Source organism: Spermophilus citellus (genome assembly GCF_964194105.1).
Source record: "Spermophilus citellus genome assembly, chromosome: 11".
In the NCBI taxonomy this organism is placed as follows: domain Eukaryota; kingdom Metazoa; phylum Chordata; class Mammalia; order Rodentia; family Sciuridae; genus Spermophilus; species Spermophilus citellus.
Window position 1 is genome coordinate 72,809,086 of NC_138192.1, and position 24,496 is coordinate 72,833,581.

A 24,496-nucleotide genomic window follows, 5' to 3' on the forward strand; every position below is an offset into this window, starting at 1 on the left:
GCTTTCGGGCACCTTCAGGGACCCAAACCCGTCTGTTTTCTTCAGTCTAGCCTGATTTATCTATCTACACTGACTGCCTATTTTAAATTCTGGCTTCATTAGAGCTTAATTTCCTCCTAGGACCCCTGTTGGCAAAGGTGACTTCCTTTCTACAGATCTGTCTTGAGGAAGTAGCTGAAAACAACACCAGGATTTCTATTTAAAAAAAGGAGATGGAAGGATGTAGCTCAGTGGTAGAGCTCTGAGAGGTCCTGGGTTCTATCCCAGAACTCAAAAAAAAAAAAAAAAAAAAAAAAAGTAAACAGAGGGAAACAACCCAAGTAACCAACATTAAAGGGGATCATATACCTACAATAGACTATTATAAAGTAATTTAAATCATCTTCAGAGATGAATGGTGTAAGAAATTGCTCATGTGTGAGGTTAAGTGAAAAAACTAGGATATCAGATTTGGATAATTTGGTAGAAAATTAGAAAATAAAATCATGCACACATACCTAGACTGAAATCCATTAGAATGTCAGTAGTGGTCATCCTGGGTGGAAGAATAATGAATGACTTTAAAGGTGTTTCTTTGTGCCCCTTTGTGGCCCTATGATATCTCCAAGCAGCTGGGAATTTGTTAAAATTCAGATTCCTGAGCACCTTCTCAGAGGAATCAGAATCTCTGAGTGATTCTCTGAGTGACTTCTAGGCATTCTGAAGTTTGAGAGTCCTTGCTCTAGAAAGAGAATGATATTTCTTTCATTAGTTTTATGAAAGCAATTTAAATGAAAACATGGTCCCCTCAAGCTCCTCTGTTGTAGTGACAGGAACTGAAAAGAGTGACTGAAGAGGGTGAATTATCATGATGCCTGAGCCGCAGACAGGCCCTAAATCTACTGTGTCTTGACAACTCTCTGACTACACTTTCTTCAAATGTGCCACTGTGAAAACACAAGAGGACAGCCAGAGGTCCTCCTGGGTGTCATGTCTCTGGATTGCCCATTTTATACAAAAGAACAAGATAATAGGAAGCAATAATTCATTAAATGAGATATGGATTTCTCCTTTCCACATAGAATTTATTTCCACCTCTTTTTATGAGCAAGCATAGATCACTTTAGTGATTTCCTTGAAATGTAATTAAAATCTGTTAAACATTACCATCTCTGCCAAAGAACACCAGTTATTCTAGCCTCTGACTGATGCCAGTGGTTCAGCATTTATTAAAGAAACCACTGCCATCAGGGACACAGGGTGCTCTAAGACCTGACTTTATTTTTTTTCCCTAGTCCTTTGCGCATAGTGCTAAACTAAAACATCGGGTTTCTGCATCTTTTTTGATGGCAGAAGGACTTTTTTCTTCTTCTTTGAAGATTGTCCCACCTGAGATCCAATCAAAGGAGCAGAATTTGTTGTACACATTTGTTATGAGGCACATCAATTCTGACCTTTGAAGAAGCAGTACATTTGATGAGTTGCTGTGTTTTTAATCCTTTATCCAGGAGACAGAAAGGCAAATGGTCACATTCAAATGACAAGGACCAGCAGTTTTGGAGAGAGACTCAGGAAATCAATAACAGATTACACTTAGAAAGATGGTGTGGCTTTTGACACAGCTGAGAAAGTGGCCTCTGGGTCACAGATCTAGGCTTCTGATAAAATGTCAGGACTTTGGGCACAAGATCTAAATGTCTGTGTGATGGGTGTAGATGTTCATGATTATTGACTGAGCCTTTTACCACTTGCTTTTAAAAGAAGGGCTAAAGATGACTTTACACTAATAAAATATAGCATGGATTTACATGGGAATTTCATCTGGTCTTAAAAAGGAAGAAAATGCCACAATGTGGACAAACTTCAAAAACATCATGCTGAAAAAATTATAAAATAATCTAGACACAAAAGGACAAATATTATATGATTCCTCTTATTTGAGATGCTACAGGAGTCAAATTTATAGAGACAGAAAATGGAATGATGGTTGCCAGGGCTGGGGAAAGAAGGGAAATAGTTGATTTTTTATGGGTACAGAGGTTCAGTTTTTGTTTGTTTGTTTTGTGGGTTTGTTTTTTTTTTTTTTTTGATACCAAAACCCAGAGGCACTTAACCACTAAGCCATATCCTTAGCCCATTTTTATTTTTTATTTTGAGACAGGGTCTCACTAAGTTGCTTAGGGCCTCACTAAATTGCTGTGGCTGACTTTGAACTTGTGATCCTCCTGCCTCATCCTCTAGAGCTGCTGGGATTACAGGTGTGCACCAGAGGTTCAGTTTTACGAGAAGAAAAAGGTTCTGGAAATGGATGCTGGGGGTGGTTACATAATAATGGCACTGAACTGGATGCTTAAAAATGGTTAAAATGGTACATCTTATGTTATATACATTTTACTATAATTTTTAAAAATAAATTAGAATTTAAAAAGTTTGGATTACTTAATACAATAGATGAAGTAACAGTGCAAGGATGCAGAAGAGCACCATACTGGATCAGGCATGCAGGGCCAGGCAGGATGGGGAATTCAGGGATCTCTGGACTCTCTCCAGCCCCACCTCTAAGCCAGTGGCCAAGAAAGATAGTCATCTCCTCTCAACAGTAGGATACCTGCTAATTTCCCCAAAGCCTTCCTCATGAAAGGTTTTTGCCAAGTACAAGTACTTTGTCAGTATAGGAGATGGGATAGCAGCTATGAAAGCAAATCTGGCCTTCTCTAGATAAAAGAATGAATATGTAATCCTCTGTTCTTATAAAAACAGAATGGGGAGAATTTTGTCTTGGTTCCTTGCCATCTCCGCCAAGGCTCAGACTTCTCTGGGCCTGTACCCAGCAGCCTCACTGCCCCTACATGACCCACAAATCTCTCCAGCATACTCCACCTAGTTGTTGAACTTCTCCACCATCTCTAAAAAACACCAGTCATCAACTTGAGTGGCCAGAGTCTGATAGCTAACTTGTTAAAAAATGTGAATAGGTAATAAGGCAAGAGTGATGTCCTTTGCTTCCTTGTTGACACTTCTGAGCCAAAAGTCATGACCCTCCAGTTGTGGAATTTTTGTCATTCCACACACTTCCACCTCATGCAGTAGTCTCTGACCCCAGGGCCTAATTTTGGGCCAAGATTGTGAATCGATCAGTCTTTCAGATCCTGCTCTTGTCAGATAGTCTCCTTAAACAGAGAATGTGCCTCGTCATCTTTGCACCTACAGAGACTAGCAGAATGCTCTGTGTCCACCATGAGTGATCTGGAAAGTATTTATTGTCTAAATGTGTCTCTACATGGGTTTTACTGAGCTTTACTCTCCTCTAGAAATCAGAGGTGCTTCTTTAGTACTTTCTTTGCTTTTTCTGCATTCTTGTGAACATGGGTTACCCCATAGCATTTTCCTATACGCCTTCAGGGGCAAAAGATCCCACAGAAAGCTTGTAAGTTAAAGCCATCTTAAAGGAGGAAAATAGGACAGACACCAACTCATATTCTCTCCTGGAAACCTCCCTTCATTGCTGTTTGGATATGACGTAGTAAAAAGGCAAATCGTGGCAGTATGCTCAGACTGTCCTCAGGTGTGTCAGTGATCAAATGATCACTCTTACCTCATTTTCCATCCCCTTCAGAGCATCCTGGACCTGGAGAAGGAAAGAACTCAACTTCTATGCAATAACTTAAACCAGTACAGCCAGCATATTTCTCTTTTTGGCCAAACCCTGACCACAGTGAGTAGTGAAGGTTTCTCCATGTTTGGCATGCAGGGTAAAAAAAAAATTGGCAGGAAACATTTCTTCAACAACCTTGTTCTGCTTTCCTTGGCTCTGCAGTGCCACACACAGATTCACTGTGCCATCAACAAGATTGATGTCGAAAAAGATATCCAAGCACTAATAGAAGAAACTGCAAATTTATCTACAGAAAACAAATCTGAATTCCTACTGACCGATTACTTTGTAAGTATGACCAAAAGGAAGTTACCTTGGGGAAGGGGCTTCATTATACATTGAAAAACTCATTTCAAAAAAATTGAAAATAGCTATAAATGAAATGTGGTAAGTAAAAATGTTTTTTTTTTGTATTGTCTACAAAAATAAAATATATACAATGTGTGGTTTACAAACTGGGCAGTGGTATTCTCTGGAAGGAAAGAAGGTCTTGCTGGGTTTTAGAATCTTCCAGTTAGACTTTGTCTTCATCTGTTTTATGCTGCTGTTGCAGAATACCACAGACTGAGTAATTTATAAAGAATAGAAGTTTACTGGGCTTGTGGTTTTGGAGCTGTGAAGTCCCAGATAACAAGGTTACATGTGGGAAGAGTCTTCTTGCTGCATCATAATGTGGCAAAAGGTGTCACATGGGTAAAAGAGCAAGAGAGGGCCAAACTTTCTTTAATAAGAAAACTACTCCCATAATAAGGGAGTCCCCTGATGGCCTGATCACATCTTAAGGACCCACCTCTCAACACTCAACACTGTTGCACTGGGTGTTAAACTTCCAACACTTGAACTTTGGAGGACATTGAAATCAAAGTAGTCTTCTAGAAAAGCAATACCAGGCAGATGTGTTTCATGATCTAGGAATATCATATTGTGCCTGTCCTATGACAAATCACTATGAGCACATTACCTCCAAACATAATGACTTAAAACATTATCTGAGTTTATATGGGTCAGGAACCCATGCTCAGTTAGCTGGGTCCCCAGAGTCCCTCATGAGGCAGCAGTGGAGGTGCCAACCAGGACTACAGACATCTCAAGGCTCTACTGAGAGAGGACCCATCTTCAACTTTACTCAAGTGGCTGTTGGCAGCCTCTGGTCCTCGCTGGCTGGTAGTAGGAGGCACCATTTCCTTTCCATGTGGGTTTCTCCACATCTCACTGCATGGCAACCTGATTCTCCCTGAATGAGTGACCAAGAGAGACATAGCCAGAGTGCCCCCAAAGGAATCGGGGTGTGCCATGAGCTGAGCTCAGAAGTGGGGGGTATTGGAAGTCAGAAAGCTTGGTCTCCATTCAAGGGGAGGAGACGACATAAAAGCACAAATCCTAGAAGGTGGGGATCACTATCAACATTGCCTATGGTCCTTTCCCTTGAAAAACTTGGACTAAATTTTGAGGGTATTTGGGTGATTTCTCTATGGAATGACCTTTCTTGCTGGAAACTGATCATTGTCTCTAGTCAGAGCCCAGGCATCTTGTCTCCGCTCTTTTGGTTAATTCTTTGTCCTCTTAGGTCATGCCTCAAAGATTTGGGCCTCTGCTTGCCTCTTGTTAGTCATAATTGTATTGTTCTAGGAGCTTTTCTTTTTCTTTTGAGAGGGAAAAATTTTTTTTCTTCTTTCCTTTCTATTTTTTTCTTTCCAGCCCGGTTTAGAATTCTATCCCTCTCTAATCTATAGACAGCCCACTGGTCATATCCTTCTCTTAGATTAAATGCATAGCTGAAGCCAACAACCCTGACCCCTGCTCAGGGAACAAGAGATGAGGATAGAAGGGAAAGGCAGAGGTGGAGTGAGCAGTGGATGCTGACAGGTCCCCTTCCCCATTCTCCAAACAGCAACAAGGAGCCAGTTATTTCCTTGAGCGAGTCTTTTTTCGTACCTTGGCAAAAGTGAATTATGTTAGCAACAGCAATGTCTGTTTGAAGCAGACACGAAGGTAAAGGAGGGAGTTGGAAAGGGAGTTTGATTGCAAGAGGAAGATTAACTAGCCTGTCAATAGAATAAGGGCCATTCTTCTTGGAATTAACCTAGGGTTCTACTGAAAGGCAAGGCTATAGACATGATGATTTATCTTTAATTCATGTTCATGGAATTTTTAAATTTGTTTTCTATGAAGCTTCGATGCACCAAAACTCACAACCACATATCTCAGTTGAAAAGAAAAGACTGTCTCAAAATGAGTGAATAGAATTTTCTTGATATCCTAACATTAAAGCACCCGAATGTCTATACTCCTTGGCACCCAGTGTAGACTGACTTTTTTTTAGTGCTCCAAAGTTTACATGGACCAGAGCAAGGCAGGAGAACAATCTGACTTCAAAAATGTGAAAATATTTATAAGCCTACTGTAATGTCATGTTCAAAAGATGGTATCTGTGGTTTTATATGCCTCCTCCAGTACTGATCATCTTTCTAACAAATCTTTGACAAAGAAGGACACATTTAAGGAAGTTAAACAATATCAATATGCATGCCCCCCTTTTAAAGTTAATCTGGAACAAATTCAGCCCTGAAAATACCTGCTTAAATAATAGATGTTCCCAGACAAAGAAAGTCTTGAACTGGCACAGGAGCTAGATTATGATTGGCATTCTTCCAGCAAGGAGGGACTTCCAGCAACCGTTGGAGTTAGGTATCCTATCAGCTTAGCCACAGCTCACCTGAGAGTGTGACCTCAGCCAGGTCTCAGCTCTTGGCAGATGTGTAAAGGCGAGGTAGAGAACCTGGGGTCACAGTAGTTCAGTAGTTGTGTTTTAGGAATGAATGCTTCTGTTTCAGCTTGGACCTCCTTTCCTCTGTGTCATAGTCAAAGTGAGGAGGACAAAACCAACCTCATATAGTAGTTGTAAGCATTGTATGCAGCACAGAATATAGAGAAACTTTTATAATGCATAATATGTAAATAAAGTATTTCAGTCATGTTATGACATTGTTACAAAGGCTACTCCGTTTGCCCCCCATCCTCAAGCTCCTTTCTACACTATGAGTCACCCGAAGCTCATCTCTCCACCGGTACTCAGGATCCTAGTTCTCCTTCCTTATCAGAGAAGGCCTGCCTCCTCCCCTCCTCTTTCTCCACAGGTTTCTGTCCACTCACATTGAGTCACCTCCCCACCCCACCATCCTAATATTTTTTTTCTTATTTAAGGCTTGAGATAATCCAGTGAAAGCTCAGAAATCATTAGTAGTCCCTCATAACCTATGTGATAAAAATCTCTGCTTCTGCCCTAAAATCTGGCCTAGCTTGCACTTTTTCTTCCCCTAGTTTTTTGCTCAAGCAACTGTTCTACTTGTTCCTAAAGCATTCTGCACAGAGTCCCCCCCCCTTTGTCCTTTGCATGTCCCTGGAGTGCCCTTTATCCTCCTTTCACTTTACTGAAAAGTCCTAGTCAGTCAGGTCTTCCAGCCCCCTGGAAGTTTTTGACTGTCTCCCCTCTTGCTGCCTGCACCATTCATGGATGTCTGTGACACATTGCTAGTTCTCGTAATGTCATACTTCAAGGCCTAATTCGATGATAAACCCATTTGGGGCCAGAACATGGAATTTCACAAGTGTAGAACCCAGTTCACATCCTAGCCTGAAGCCATCCTAGCCTGAGGATTAAACATGATATTTGAACCATCAAAGGACTCTAACTTGAACAATAAATATCCAACAAAAAGATTTATTGATCAAGAAAGTCAAATAAGTAAAGTAAGTCTCCTCCTCCAAGAATAACTTGTTCTGCTACAGAAAAAGCTCAGCTGTGTACTTACAAGCTGTAAATACAAGATGTTTTCTTATTAATCAGGTCTAGAACAAGTAGAACAATGTGTGCAAACTAAAGATTATCCTGATTTTCTTTTTCCCTTTTTTCTTCTGCAAAGTTAAAATTAAATGGAGCCAGTGAAAGTTTCATTAAAAACTAGGAGTAGGAACTCTTACCTTTTTCCCCTTAGGTTGTTGAACATCTTTTTTCTTTCCCTGAAGGAAGAAGATCCTAACAATGCAATGGATAAAGAGAGACGAAAGTCTTTAATAAAACCGAAATTGTTGAGACTGCAGAAAGACATTGAAAAAGCCGCCAGAGACAGGGAAGGTCTGTGATTATCTCTTCAAATGGTCCAGTAAGGAAAAATATCATACCCAGAGTTTTTATTCCAAGTTAGGATTAATCTGCTTTTGCTGACTGGGCCAGAGGTCATCTCATTTGAAGAACCACACATCAAACCTAAGTCGTATGAATATAGAAAAAGTTAAAAAAAGACAAGAGAAAGCAAAAAGTGTAAAATAACATTCTGGCCTATTTAGGAGAGCTATATAAGTACTATACTATCACTTCTAGAAATATAGCATTTTACTGTGTTTTGGAAATTGGCTGGAATGAGAGACAATTTGTGCGATTTAAAAAATATGTTAAACCTGCCATGCAGAATTTTTGCTCTGTTTCTTTCTTTTTACAACTTTCGAAATAAGGTGAAAAATCATTCAAATTCAACCTTGTCCTTAGCAATTAGGAATGTTAGAAAGAGAAGCAGTTCTAATGCAATGCAGATGGTGAAAACAGCTGCATACTTGCAATTCTAATATGTCCAGCTTGTTTTACACGGATCTCAATAACTCATTGCAATGTAATGCAGATAGGAAATCCAAGACAGAAAATGTTTAGTGATGTAAACAGAATACTGTGGAAGAGCCTAACATTATGTAAATGTTAGAAATTACTGGAATGGGCCTACGAAAAGGAATTCAAAATCTCATCTTGTAAACTAACAATCAAGATATTTAAAGCACCCGTAATTATCAAATTTCATTAAATGAAGGTAAATGAACAATTCATTTGTCATTCACTAATAACAACTATAACAGGAACTGCCCCAGCCAGTGAGGAAATACTATTTCTAGGTTCAGAACCCCTTTGAGGGGGACCGGCTCCCAGCTGTGTCCCACCAAACAGGATGAATGGTGACCAAAAGTGACCAAGAACATTGTTTCATTCTCAGGCCTGGAGCGAATGCTTACTGTGTACTCCAGCAGCTCCTCCTTCTCGAATGCAAAGAGCCAGAAAGACACAGCTGCGTTAATGGATGAGGTAAATATTTGCACAGTGCATCTAGTGATGAAGGGGTTATTTTTAAAATACTTGTTTTCCAGCCCATGTGTGCCTTTCCTTTCTTGGGACAGAACATTATAGTCAAGCTTATTGGGCCAGTCCCTTTATAGGTAGTGGAAGGGATCTGGAAAAATCCACCTACTTAAAAATGTTTGCTTTGGTATCTTCTAAAAGAAGGACACTGGTTAAAAAAAATATTTTATATATATATATATATATTAGTATCCTAAATAGAATTCTCCAAAATAGATCCATTATCTAATAAAATGATGTGCACTTTAATCCAGTTAAGAAAATTCTCCTAAAATACAGGGTTTGCATTCACGAAGGCCTTGTGTTTGGATTTAGCTCTGCAGCTTACAGAAACCTGGGACAACTTTGGTTTTTCCATCTGTGAAATAAAGACATTGGAACTTACCTCAAAGAGTTTTGTGAGGATGGAATATTATTTAGTAAGTACTAGCATAGTGCTCAGCGGAGCTCAAAATTTAGTGCAGATGGTCCCCAGATTTGTCTTAGTGATTTTTTTACTTTATAGTGGTAGGTAAGTGTGTCCACACACCCATTCTGTGGCTCACTTTCAACCCAGTATTCCATAAATTACATGAGATACTCATCATTTTATTATAACACAGGCTTTGTGTTCAATGATTTTGCCCAGCTGTAGGCTGATGTAAGAGTTCTGAGTATATTTAAGATAGGCTAGGATAAGTGAGGATGTTCGGGAGGTTAAGTGTATAAAATGCATTTTGGGGGTTTGCATACTGGGGATTGAACTCAGGGGCACTCGACCACTGAGCCACATCCCCAGCCCTATTTGTATTTTATCATTTTATTTAGAGACCGGGTCTCACTGAGTTGCTAGCACCTCACTTTTGCTCAGGCTGGTTTTGATCTCGCAATTTTCCTGCCTCAACGTCCTGAGATGCTAGGACTACAGGTGTGTGCCACCAAAATGCATTTTTGGCTCGAAGTATTTTCGTCTCACACGAGTTTCTTGGGACATAGCCTCATCATAAGTGAGGAGCATCTGTAATTTTTCTAAGATGCTGCTTTCCATTCATCCATCCACTGGCATCAGGCCCCTAGAGAATAACAAGAGAAAAGGAAGGTGTGGTCAGACGGAAGGAAGAGGGCAGTCTGGGTGAGGGGCAAAGCCTCTGAGGAAACAAGGAGCAACGTTAGAGGCGAGGTTCTTTGGGGGGTAGGCTGGCGGTAGGAGATGGTGGAGCAGAGCTGCAGGATGGTCCCACTGACCTTTTGGCGGAGAGCTTGGACTCCAGCAGCACCACAGATATTCATAGGAAGGGTGAACATTTTGACCACTTTGGAGGAACCCATATTAATAGGGCATCTTGAAAAAGACCTCAACATTTTATATAGGAATAAAGTTGAACAGATACAGATGACCTAGGTGTGCAAGATGTGTGTTTTTGCTGTGATTCAAGTGATCAGAAGTGGACGTGGGTTAATTGAGAATTCAGGAACAGTAAAAAATTTTAGCAAGTTTTGAAAGATACTAGAATCTGGGCCAGCTTTCTTTATCTAACTCTCTTATGAAAGGAAGCATATAATAATTTTGCCCGAACTGGCAATTTCAGGTGCTTTGGAGAAAGTGGACAGAAGCAGCCAATTATAGCTGTTCTAGGATTTAGTGCAGATTTCTTTTAGTGGGGATGCTGTTGCAGGGACATTTCTTATGAAAAGAAAGGCCTGTCTGTGTCTGTTCTCTGGAGCATAGAGATCTGACACACTACTGCAATGGCACTTGGCATTAAAACAGACTCTCAGACATTTTCTGTGACCGTACAAAATGTTTAGTTAACTTAGTGCAAATAATATTTACCAAATCAAAGCCATAAAAACATTTTATGATACCATGGAATTATAAGATTCTTTCATTGTTCTTGCATAGAATTTTATCTTTGTTACTACTAGCAAAGAGCACATATGTCCCAAACTTTTTTGCAAAATTTTAAGATAAATTTATTTTTATTTCTCCTGAGTACAATAAGCTAAATACAATTGAATACGTTCCTTGTAGGTTAAGTTACTATGAAGAATGAAAAATATTTTGTATTTCTTCTCTGCCTTCTTCAATCAACACTTATAATTTCCTTTCTTGTTTCTCAGCATAAAATTGCATAAAGCCAGTCATTGCTGCAAAGTAGTGAGTAATGTAACTAACAAGGTTTCCTTATCCTATTTGCAGTAGTACAGACTGGGATACTCCTATTTTCTCTAGACTGCTATAAAAGTTTTATTTATTTTTTCTTTCAGTTTCTCTCCCTCCCTCACTTTTTCTTCCCCTCTCTGTGTGAGCTCAGCATCAAACCCAGTGCCTCACCCATGCTAGGCAAGTGCTTTACCACCAGGATATACCCCAGGCCTCAGTTACTTTTCTCTACCGCATTTTTGGTGCACATCAGTACATGAGTTGAATGTATGCTAGACCTTGTTATTTTGAAAACTATCTTGCTGTCCCTTCAACCATCCAGTTGTGCCTTATTTTCTAGAAATTTACTCACATGGCTAAATGATGTATTCACAGAACAATTTGAAACTAGACCTTCTGCAAGCCAACTCCTATAAACTGTCATCAGTATTAGCAGAACTTGAGCAAAGACCTAAACCCAGCCATCCCTGTAGTACCTCCATCTTCAAGTGGAAAGAAAAGGTAAAGCTAAAGAGATCGATTATAATTTTTTGATTGGGCTCTCTAATGTGGTGGGCTTAAATTAGCATCAAAGCAAAAAAGTTGTGATGAATTACATGTGCCATATGTCCCAAACTTTTTTGCAAAATTTTAAGATAAATTTATTTTTATTTCTCCTGAGTACAATAAGCTAAATACAATTGAATACGTTCCTTGTAGGTTAAGTTACTATGAAGAATGAAAAATATTTTGTATTTCTTCTCCCTCCTCATACCTTTACTTTAGCCTTGAAATGTGTTTTTATAGTAAAATTTCTATTAAATTAAAATTTTAGTATTCATATAGACCTAAATTGTGAGGTTTTTTTACATGCATTTTTCTCATTTTAACATAGCTTGTGATGGGTGCTTAGTGCATAGCTTCATATACTATATGATGAGGATAATGTATAAGTTCAGTTTAAAAAACTCACACCCATGTACTTTTCCACAGTTGCACTTCTCAGGAATTGGTAATGAACTCATCGATGTACATGGGTGGCTATTGCTTGTAGCTGTTTTCTGTTAGAAAAGGGAGGTGTGATGAAGGGATGGTATTCTTTCTAAGAGATTCTAGTGCTATAAAATGTTCTCAGTCATTCAGACAGAGTTGCAATAATTTCACTTCATTAAAATCCATTGAAGTTGAATTTGTAGAAGTAATGCTACCAATGCTATTATATGGTCTAGATAAACAGGTCAAAATTGGAAATTCAGACTATTAAATACAGTAATTGTCTAATTCTGAAAATACTAAGCCTTCTGAAACAAGAAAACTTAAACATAGTAGGGCTTAGGAATGTATTGAATAATTTATATATACATTCCTCACCCCAATTTAGAAAACAAATTCCTGAGTCATTTTCATGAGTACTTATGATAATAGAGTTGTTTAAAATGACGTTTTTTTGAACTATTTGAACAGGAGCATACTCATACTTATGTGAAAATATCTCGGCCTTTTTTGGCAAAGAGATTAGAGAATGTCATGAGCAGGACTTCTGGTGAACAGCGTAATTCAGGCCTCTCATCTTCAGGTAATCCAAAGCCCACAGTAATCTGGGACTGATTTACCTCTTGGTAAAGCACATTGCTGCATTTAAATATTATTTTCAGAATCACATTGATCTATATTTGCTCAAAGAAATTTATTTTTCAATTAATTCATTAGAATCTGCAGCTTATGAACAGATTTAACAAAAGAGGTGGGGGGAGTCAAGAAGAGTGGGGGCTGGGGCAAGCATTTATACCATGAGGAGTCACTGCAGATACCAAGTTTGCAGTCTGCTATCCACACAGTCAAATCATCCTACCCATTTTGAGGAGCTTGGTAACTCTGTCTCCGTAGCATCTTCTAAACTTCCGTAGAAATCCTGTCTTCTCTGCAAGAAACAGTGATCCAGGAGGTTTGCAGGGACACTCATACACTTGGAACACATGATTTATCCACCCCTTTATTCAGTCATCTGACTTGGCCACTGTCCAGCCACATCCCGATGCTCTTCACCTTTTGACAGGCACTCACTCACGGAGGTCTTTATTCCTCATTGTTCAACTATCTACTATAATCTCAACTGCCTGGTTTCTTGATTACAAATAGACAGAGAAAAAGTTTCAATAAAACCCAGGGCATTATGGTCTACACAATATATTAAAGTCTCCATTACATTGTTTGAGGAACAGTTCCACTATCACCAAGGGATGATGATAAGAATCACATGCTCCAAATAGCCAGTCTTGCGTGACTGGCAGAACTGATGTGCATTCCCAAACATGCATGCAACTTCCACACAGATTATCTAATGATGTTAACTAAGCTCATATGAAAAACAAGTAATTTAAAATTGTCATCCTTACTCTTATGATGACAATAGCTTTTTTCCTCTAAACTATTTCCCATATTAGAATATGTTTTTGTTTATATAGTATACATATTCTATATACAAAGTAGGAGGCTTCTTTGTATATACACTGAATATATACTTATAATATATTCATATATACTTATTGAATCAAGGAATGACTATTAGGTAGAATTATAAACTTTTGAGAAAATTTCATTATATATAAACTCTGCATCACACTGTTAAATAACCAGAGCTTCTGATCATTCATTTTGCCTACTAACACAGCATGGTAATTACAACTTAATCCAATTTTTAGCCTCTGGCGTGGCCCGGCTCAGCAACAGTCTTTGCAAGGCCTTGTATTCTTTTCAAGCCAGGCAAGATGATGAATTGAATTTGGAAAAAGGTAAGAATCATTTTCAGATATTTTAATTGCCTTCCCATGCTGAAATCCTTGACATGCATGAAGTCCTGTCTTAGCACAGCAGTCTTAACCACCAATGTCAAGACAGTTGAGGTTTATAATCACCCTTCTGAGAAGATAAAGATAAAGGCACCTGAAAAACTGAAGCTCAAATAATGATGCTGGCTAAGATTTATTTTCTTCTTACAATCCAGACCTTGTTGAAAGCATATTGTTCAATTTAACATTCATAAAAATTCTTAAAGGCAGGGATTGTATTTATTTCTGTTTTATTGCTGATAAGACTGAGGCATAAAAAGGGTAAGTACTTTGGCTAAAGTTACAGGCAGTGGCAGCACAAGATTTGAGCTGACAAATTCAGTTGTGCCCTTAATCATAGTGCTACATGGGGGCAGAACAAGGGTAATGAGAGCCATTACCCTTGCAGCGCCACCTCTTTATGTTTCCAACATGAGACCCACTGGTGACATCTGCTCATGAGCTAGTAGAATAGCATATTTTAAAGTCTAGGTTTAGAGCCCCAGTTTAATTTTATCCCATTTATTTCACAGGAAAATATTTCTGCCAATCTTATCAGACCCTCTTTTTTGTGTTATGCTTTTTATTTAACAAGGAATGTTATGGATGATGTAAACCTCAACATTGTTAAACAAGAACAAGTCTCCAGCTTCAACTTTCCTTAGGTGTACACATATGGGTATTAAAGCTAAGGTGGAGATCTGGAAATGGAAGGATTCATGAGAAAGAGCTGTGTGATGGGAGAAGGCTTATTACTCGTGGTGTGGATATGGCTTGATAGAAACTTGAGATGGATTTTGCAGCTAAACAACAGGGACACTATACATTTGCTATTATTTAATAGGTGCTTCCTTTTCAGTGTGTGTCAGAGTTCTTCAATTATTTCTCTTCTTTAAGAACAAGAACACATTTCCCTGGAATTCGGGGATCCTGAGTTTCACAGTAACTTCAGTTATTTTAGTTCTTAGTTATTTGCAAAGTCCACCTTTTCTCCATATTCTAAGTAGTTTCTTTAAATGAAACATGACAGTGGAGGCCTAGGGAAACTGGCAATACAATTTCAAATTATTTGTTTGAATTCCTGTTAATAGATTTGTCAAACAATCTGCTGACCTGGGAGAACTCCTTAGAGGGTGAACTTAAGTTGGAAATGACCTCCTAGAAGAATAAACAGTGATTCGTGACTTTAAAAAGATAAAAGGGGTTTAACAGTCTTCTTCACCTTCCAATGAAAATTGCTGGGGAAAAGAGTAAGAAAAAAATTGAAATGTGACCTCAGACGGATGCTATAGAAGTAGATCTTGGATGCTGAAAAAAACTCTTATTTTCATATCCAGGGAATGACCAGAGAGACTCTCCCACAAGACAGAGGATAGCCAAAGGATATGGGGCACCAGGTTATACTTTAAGGTTATTAATATCTCAATGATGGTTTTAAAAGAACCCCTAAAGAACTGGGTGAGAGCTAGGAATTCCATCTATTTGAATCAATGCTTTAAAAAAGCATTGTCTTCAAATTGATGCTTTATTGATATTATCTAAATTGATAAGTGGGAAGTCATTTCTTTTGAATTTTGGACTGTGAAGCTAGGTGGAGTAGAGAGGAACTGTTTTGAATCTAAGCTGTCTTGATTGTCATCTGAGACGTGTTTGTAGAAGTTAACATACCAAGCCACCATGGCCATCAACACATGAAACACATAAAGAACAACACTGAAAAAGAGTTTGCTGACAACCCTCTGTTATAGACAAAGTGAACCAGGCAGCCTGAAATCCAACTTGATACTCCTTTTTAGGGGGGTGGGTACTAGAGATTGAACCCAGGGATGCTCTACCACTGAGTTATATCCCTAGCCCTTTTATTTTGAGACAGGGTCTCAATAAGTTGTCCAGGTTGGCCTGAAACTTGAAATCCTGCTGCCTCAGCTTCCCAAGTAGATGGGATGACAGGGGCATCATGCCCCAAAACTCTAATTTTGTTTTTAAGCAAACCATTTCATGGCATAATTCAGTTATTAATTATTTCAGTCTTTTGAGTATTCTTCGGGAGTATGCCAGCTTCATACAAAGTTTTCTTCATCAGCTGTATCAAATGCAGAAAATGATGCTCCCAGTTAAACCTTTGTATGTAGGATTTCCTTAAAACTCCTACCATTCAGGCTCTGGCATATGCTCAAGTTGCAGAGACCCATTTGTCTAACTAAAGGTGTATTTTCACAGGAGACATTGTGACTTTACATGAGAAGAAAGAAGAAGGATGGTGGTTTGGATCTTTAAATGGAAAAAAAGGCCATTTTCCTGCGGCTTATGTGGAAGAGCTACCTTCAAAGCCTGGGAACACAGCTACACAGGCATAAAACAAACACCTTAGCACATTGACTTACTTTGTAAACTGTGCAGTGTGGTGCACATAAAAATAAAGTGCTGTAATCTTTGTGAAGTTTTCTTTTTAAATGGGTGGTAGAGTCCTATCTGTAGGTCACTTCACTTTGCACTCATAGTTGTTTGCTAGAAACAGAATCAGATAAACGATGGATGGTGAAGGAGGCAAGAAAGAGACTCCATGGTTACTAGAGTTTTTGAATTCAAAGAGACTCTAGAGAACTCCTGGCATAACAGGGGTGGTGGGGAGGTATTAGTTCAGGGTGGAGCCATGTGCCTGAAATCAGTTACCTGGTAGAACAGCAATTAAGATTTAGATGTCCTTTTCCTCTGGACTTGGATAGCAACAGGACACAACAAACCTACCAGGGGTAAAGAAAGGCCTGGGAAATAAGGAAAAACACAGATTAAGTCCAAGAAGAATAGTTATTGATAGGCAAGTAAGATACCAGCAAGATAGATCCAGTTTGGGGGACAGTAGAATAGAGGATCAGGAACCCAGGTCAAAAGCCCATGGGATCAGAAGAGGGGTGGTCGTCCAGATCCGAGGCAGAATGGAGCTTCAACCTCAGACAATGACTTCCTGTGCAGGGGCTTCCTATTCAGTCCCTGCCCACACCAGCTGCTCATAGTTAGGACAAATGTCAGCCAGACATGACCGGAGACCTGAGGACAAGAGCAAGGTGGATAGAAAAGGGTAAGAAGGCACAAGTATCTGAAATCCCATGCCTCCTTGCCTATTTGGAAACTAATTGGAAATAATTAACTTACTTCACTTAGCATCCAACTCCATCCATTTACCTGAAAATGCGGTAATTTTATTCTCTTTTAATGCTAGGTAATATTCCAGCATGTGTGTGTGTGTGTGTGCGCGCGTATCACAATTTCTTTATCCATTCATCTATTGGAGAGCATCTAGGTTGCTTCCACAGTTTAGCTATTGTGAATTGAGCTGCTATAAACATTGTTGTTATTGTGTCACTTTAGTATGCTGATTTTAAGTCCTTTGGGTATAGACCAAGGAGTGGGATAGCTGGGATGAATGGTGGTTCCATTCCAAGTTTTCTAAGGAATTTCCATACAGGTTTCCAGAATCATTGCACTAGTTTGCAGTCCCACTAGCAATAAATGAGTGTGCCTTTCCCCCTATATCCTTATACTTTTAAGAAGGAATTTCTAAAATCAAGTTTTAGAAATATATATATATATATATATATATATTGGTCATTACACTCTTATATAGTATATAACTAACACAATAGATATTTATAGATATTAGATCTCAAGGAACTCAAGTAAAATTTGTTATGAGACTTAACTTACAGTCAAGAAGAACAGATCTGAAGTTTTAATGTCATTTAATGTGTATTAATGAAGGCTTTCTGCATGAAGAAAGTTGGCTGAATAATAGTGAACATTTGACTATGAAAAGAGATTTAGAATTTATATTTCCCTTTCATCTTACTTCCATTAAGCCCTGATGGATAAAATAGTGTGTAGCAATTGACTGCAGCCTACACCAGACTATTCTGTAAAGAGAAAGTGATGTTAATGGTGGTCGGACCCTGAAGCCCTTTGGAAGCAATTTTCAAAAAGAGACATTTCTTTTTTTTCGCAAATCAGTTGTACTTCATGAAAACATAAATGTTTTTCTTGTTTTGGAATGTTGCTGCAAATTCTTTTGCATTTGTGACATATACTTTGTAAGCCTCAAAGAAATACTATCGGGGCCGGGGTTGTAGCTCAGTGGTAGAGTGTGCTTAAGCAGGCACAAAGCCCTAGAATTGGTCCCCAGCTCCCAAACAACAAAACAGAGGTGAGGGGAGAGACATTACAGTTTTAAACTAGATAAAATACAAATATATTTGGGTATAACACACTTGTAGAATACCTTTTTATTAAGGCAAGAATTTTCTGTTTGAACAGATGGGATGTCATACCTTAGATTTAGGATAAAATTGAGTGCATATTCAGTGAGAATTAATGATGTGCCCAAGTCTTCCATATAGAATAATTTTAATATTAATGCTTTTAAACTATTAATTAGGATTTAATAATTATACTCCATTAAGCAGTTTCATATGTCAGAAAGTTTTTAGCACCATTAACAATCTGAATTATAGAACATGGAAGCCAGAACCAAATTTTCACTGAACACAGAAAAGATGTTATTCTACTTTATCTCCTTGCTAATTTAGTAAAAGCTAATACATCCATCATTCTATCAACCAGAAAGATCTACTAATTTCATTTTTTTTTTAATTTTCAATTACTCAAAATAATGAATATTCATGATTAAAAGGCATTTTAATCACGTGAAGTGCCTTATGATCCATCAAAAGGCAATATAATAGTCTTGGGTAAAGTAAATTTTATTGTACAATATTATAAGCAGATTAGCAATTTAAGTATAGTTTATTTGCTCCCTCCTCCAAGATGAAAGCCCTTCCCCCAATGCCAGCGACCTTGAGGGATATTCAGCCTGACTGGGAGCAAGGTAAGCACATTAGGATCAAGCCCACACATCTTATTGTCCTTTGCAGTATCATGTAGGAAGAAAGTATAACCCAGCCAGGGAAGATAAGCTTGGAGGTGTAGGGATGAGAAGGTGGGGTTGGATTTGCAGCAGTGTGGGAACAGGTATCTTTTGCAGAGAGAATGCACAGGTCAATAGCTGTCCATCCTCTAGTCTCACAAAAACCTGGGTTGATGACTAGTTGACATCGCTTGAGACTTCTCAATGAGTCACAGAGGTCCTAAGGGTCAGGTACTGCCAGACATGGTGGTGCATGCTTGTAATCCCAGCAACTTGGGAGGCTGAGATAGGAGGATCACGTTTGAGGCCAGCCTTGGCAATTTAGTGAGACTGTCTCAAAATAAAAAATAAAAAAAATAAATAAAAAGGGCTGGGGATATAGCTCAGTGGTAGGGTGGCCCTGGTTTCAAAACCCAATTCTGCCAGAAAAATAAAAACAAAAATTAGAGGACAGCTACCCTAATAACTTTTAACTCATTTCTGAGATCTGCAGCTACTCTGTTATTTTATTGAGGCTATTTCCTAAGGATCTAGAAAAAAATATTCTCCTGCTTTCAAAAAAGTTTGCTCTTAAAAAAAATCATTATACTTCTATAGAAGCATGAAAAATAAATTATGTAAGTTCAAATTTGTTTAGAATCTCTTATGGAGGGTTGTCAGCTGTGGAGTGTTGTGATCATTCCTTGGTCCTTAGATTAGGACAAAAAGGCAAAAAAAAAATCCTAGATTAGGACAAAAAGGCAAGGCAGAGATATCCTTTAGATCAAGGTTATTGCTAGGTAAGAAAAAGGCAAAAGAAAGTGAGATACACATCTGAGAGATGGGCAGGCAGATCAGTTAAGACACAGAAATGCACTAAAACAATAGGCCTTTTGTTTGGGTGGGGGATGGGAGCTTGCAGTGGTATAAAACCTTGGAGTGGCAGGTAGCCATGCCCTTTGGGGCCTGATGCCTTGTGAGGTTGCTGTCTGTTAAGGTCATATACCTGTACTTTTTGAAAACTGAGGACCTACGTCTGTGTATTTGCGTCATTAAGTGCTTTCTGGCCCAGCGATGCAAGCAGAATATCATATAGGAGTCAGCTGACCCTCAGGGCAGTTTGATCCTCATCCTCCTTCTGGATTGTGGAGTAAGAATGGTATCTCTGGGTCAATGACTAGTCAGTGGCCCTTTTACAGTTGTTCCCTTGTCCTGTCTCCCCCTTCTCCCATTCTTCCAGCTCATCTACCTATGCTAACTTATTTCCTTAACAAATCTTAACTGTTAAGAACTTTGTGGTGGCTGGGGCTGTAGCTCAGTGATACTCAGTGTAGTTGCCTGGCATGGGTGAAGCACTTCAGGGGTTCATTCCTCAGCACCACATAAAAACAAATGAATAAAGTAAAGGTTCAATTAAAAAGAAAAAAAGAACATTGTCTTTGCATAAGGCAGTATAGTGCAGTCTAGGTAAAGCTCATGGACTCAGGTGCCAAACTCTTGAGTTTAAATCAAGTCAAACATTCATTAGCTGTGTGAATTGAAGTTTCTTAAACATAGTTCTTTGGACTCCTTATTTGCAGAACAAGGTTACTGATAGTATCCACCTCACAGGTCCAGAGAATGCAAATGAGCAGATATGTGTAAAGGACTTGGAAAAGGGTTGGGCTGGGTTCATAGAAGGATGCCAAAAAAGTATTAACTAATTATTCTAAGCTGTCCAGCTCTACCAGGCTAGAGTGCCTGGATAACCCCCAATTTTGGAGTAGACTTTCCTGTTGAGAAAAACAAGACAAAAGAAATTGCCATGGCCCAAGGTGCTTTGCTTGGCATGACAACGTACTTTTCTTTATATAGTTTTGGGTCCCAGCAGCAAATATTGTTCCACCCAGTCATTTTGTGACTTTCCTGCTATAGGTTTTTATTCCCAGATTGTACAACAACTGCACCCCCCTCCCCATTTAGAAGCAATGGATGACTATTCCTTGAAGAAAAGTGGCTCTAATAGGGGAGCCATCCATTTCTTACCCTTGCAGGGGAGTATGAAGTTCTTCAAAGAAGCTGTATCTATATTAAAGGTCTGCAGACTGCTTGACCTTGGCTGACTAGAACATCATGACTTGGAAAGATTCAATGTTGTAGGTTAACCACCAAAACTATTATCTTGAGAACTTTAATAGCCTTACACCTGAACTTTTGTATCTGACCCAACATTCTTGTGACTATTAGATAAACTTCTTGGAGTGTACATTCAATTCTCATTTCTCAAATGTACAGATGCAAGAGATTCTAGAGAATTTCTTCTTGCTAAGCAAACTGTGTCAATGCCTAGTGTCTTCTTAATGTGGTTCAAAACATTAGATCACCAAGTTTGTGGTATGGAACATGTCTTTCCATTAGTTTCAATAAATAAAGATCTTCCCCCAAGTTTTAAGTATAATTGAGGATATACTTCAAGCAGAGAAATTCAGTAACCGTGACTTCATTGTTGTGGTCATCTGATATATTTGGATGCCACACATCTGTTTTCTTTCCCATTGCAGAACTACATCCCCACCCTTAACCCATTTTCCAAAGTTAAACTGCCTCCACACCTGGACTTCTGGAGGAATCTAGTGTAGTTCAGCATATGCACATATCCCCTAGTATTTGGTGGACTGTGAGGAGTTGAAATTTGTGGGGATCCATCACATAGAGCTTCAGCCCAGAAGAAATAACTAAGAAATGGATCATGATGATAAAATTTGAACTCAAAGTCAAGCTATTTTCACAAAAACTAAACTTGGGTCTTGATATCATTGCATATATTCATTTAAATGTAGATAGATTAAATAAAGCCAAATGTAAAAGTCTGCCCAAGGAAAACTAGAGTTTGCTCATTGTACTCCATTAAAATACTGTGTTCTCATCTGCAGTTTCATTTTCTACAGTTTCAGTCACTCACGGTCAATTGTGATCTGAAAATTTAAATAGACAATTCCAGAAATAAATTATAAATTGTTAAATTGTGTACCATTCTGAGTAGCCTGATAAAATCTGGCACCATCACACATCATCAGGTGAAACATCTTTTTTTCCAACATATCCATGCTGTATGATACCTTTGAGTTACTTAGTAGTGGTCTCTGCTCTCAGGTTGACTGTCATGATACCATAGTGCTTAAGTTCAAGTAACCTTCATTTGACTTTTTTAGGGGGGGTACTGAGGATTGAACTCAGGGGCATTCTACCATTGAGCCACATCTCTTGCCCTATTTTGTATTTTATTACAGACAGGGTCTCACTGAGTTGCTTAGAGCCTTGCTAAATTGCTGAGGCTGGCTTTGAACTCTTTGGCTTTGATTCTCTTGCCTCCGCCTCCCGAGCCACTGGGATTACACGTGTGTACCACTGTGCAGGGCCCTTATTTGACTTTTTTATGGTCTATTTTATTGTTCTATGTTGCATTAGTTATTGTTAATTTCTTATTGTGCCTACTTTATAAAGTTTAATTTATCATAGGTATATAAACTAGTATATACAGGATTTGACATTATCCATGGTTTTAGGCATCCACTGGTGATATTAGAAGGTATCCCCCATAGATAAGGGGGAATTATTGTGCTCTCTTTAGCCAAGCCCCTTCTGAAATAGGATAAGCCTATTATTAGTTACACATATTCTAATCTCAAGGTATTATGGTTTGGATCTGGAATGCCTCCCCAGGTCTCATGTGCTCAGAGGTGGGGCTTTGGGGAGGTGATTAGATCATGAGGGTTCGGATGGATTAATCCACTGATGACTGCAGGTACTGCTGGGAAATGAGACCTCTTTGGAGGAAGTAGGTCACTTGGGGCAAGCCCTGGAAGGGTTTTTCTTCTCAATGATTCCTTCCTCTCTCTACTTTCTGTTGGTATGGGCTGAGTAATTTTTCTCTGCAACGCTCTTCCATCATGATATTCTATCTTGGAGCTAGCCAAACATAGAGTGAATCCTCTGAAACAGTGCGGGAAAATAAATTCTTCCTATTCTAAGTTGTTATTGTCAGGTACTTTGGTCACAGTGACACAAAGCAGAATAGCACACTAGGGTAATTTATTAGAGTTTGACCTCTACAGAAATAATACAAACCAGCGGTTCCTAAAAGCTGGAATGTCTACTAGTATGAGGCACTTAACACATTTCTACCAGTTCACTGCATTCTTCTCAAAGAAATTCTACTGTTTATCTGAGCAAAGCCCTGAGCCACATCCAAGGCAGGAGTGGAGACACTCCCTTCCTACTCCTATTACTAACTGGCTCAATTCTGACTATTCAGAGAGAAGACAGCAGAAGGACCATGGAATCCTTTATTCTATGGCCTTTTAATTGTGCCCATGATATCTTGAAACATTATTATGCAACTTCAGCACACCTACATACAATCAAATATACAAGGAAAGGATGGTGACAAAAACTAGATTCTGGAACAAATCAAGATGTGGATGTAGTCTGTGTTAAATAGACTCAATGTGGTTAACTTATATACAGACCAGAATACATGGTCCAAATATTACAATTAAATCTTTGCCTTTGAAATTTTGAAAATATGCCTTTTTCTGGATATCTTAGTAGGATATTGCCAATCTTCTTCTGAAGTAAAGGATTATCTTTTATTCTAGGGGCAGATCCCTCTTAGTGTAAGAAAAAATATTCTTCTCTCTTTTTCTTATGATATTACGATGATAGTAGACAGTAATCTTTATTTTTGCCAAGTACTTTATCATCTCCAAATTTGGCCCATTTTTTAAATCTTTGAATGACCTTCACAAGCTTAGAGAATAGTAAGGCACAGTGTACAAATTCTCAATCTCAGTGCTAGGAATAAACTACCCGACTCTGATACTTTAAAACAAACAAACAGCCAGTTGTGGTGGCATACACCTATAATCCCAGCAACTTTGGAGGCTAAGATAGTAGGCTCACAGTTTAAGGCTAGCCTCAGCACCTTAATGAGATCCTGTCTCAAAATAAATAAATAAAGGGCTGTGGCTAGGGATGTAGCTCAGTGGTAAAACACCCTTGGTTTCAATCCCCAGTACCAAACAAATAAAAGCATATACTTATTAACTATTTTCATTTTTAAAAGACACATTTTACCTTATCAATACTCCCAAAGATTTTAATTAAATAATTTAAAGAAATACACCTTTCAGGGATGAACAAAATTTATCTTCAACCCTCAAGTTTATATTGTGCACAGACCCCTGTAACAAAACTCAGGTTAATAAAAGGAAAAACAAGGTTTATTAAGGTCTCCTAACCTCAGTGAAAGATAACTCAAAGCAGTGGTTTAGAACTCTGGTTCATCTTCAACAAAGAGTAATATGTTTTTAGAAAAGTGGCAAGACAAAGGAAAGAGTTTGGGCTTCTAGATGTGGGAAACAGGGAAGGTAAGTTAAGGGGAGTAATTCAATGAAGGAGGTTTGTTCTGAGCCGATGATAGCTCTCTTCAGTGATTAACTTCTGTCTTTCCTTAATAGATATCATCTTGGAACTTTAATAAGTAGGCTTTTCAGTCTACTGCAGAATTAATAGCTAACATACATTATCAATGTGTGGGATTTTCAGGGTGGGATAGTTTGTTTATTTAAATTTATTTTGGGGAAAGCAAATTATCATATTTTACATTCTGCTTCAAGGCAAATAGCAGGAGGGAAGGTAGCTTTTCTGACTCTGCTTCTTGACCATCTTCAGCTCTAATTAGGTATTTATGTCAAAGAGGAATATTTTGAGGTAATATATGCTTGTTTCCTTCATACCACATAAATATCACAAAAACACCAAAGAACTATAGCCAGACAATAAGATGGGCATT

General features: G+C 38.6%; 1 protein-coding gene across 4 annotated transcripts in view; it reads left to right on the forward strand.

Annotated features, from left to right (window-relative positions):
* NOSTRIN (nitric oxide synthase trafficking) overlaps positions 1-16,201 on the forward strand; it is a 56,683-nt gene extending 40,482 nt beyond the window's left edge. For all 4 annotated transcript variants that reach the window (XM_081260473.1, XM_081260472.1, XM_081260474.1 and 1 more), the window contains 8 exons: positions 3,596-3,694; positions 3,797-3,922; positions 7,661-7,769; positions 8,674-8,762; positions 11,335-11,460; positions 12,403-12,514; positions 13,641-13,730; positions 15,987-16,201. In XM_081260473.1, the coding sequence (XP_081116599.1) occupies positions 3,596-3,694; positions 3,797-3,922; positions 7,661-7,769; positions 8,674-8,762; positions 11,335-11,460; positions 12,403-12,514; positions 13,641-13,730; positions 15,987-16,123 (888 nt within the window). In that variant the 3' untranslated portion in view covers positions 16,124-16,201. The remainder of the gene's footprint in view (positions 1-3,595; positions 3,695-3,796; positions 3,923-7,660; positions 7,770-8,673; positions 8,763-11,334; positions 11,461-12,402; positions 12,515-13,640; positions 13,731-15,986) is intronic.
* The last annotated feature ends 8,295 nt before the right edge of the window (positions 16,202-24,496 follow it).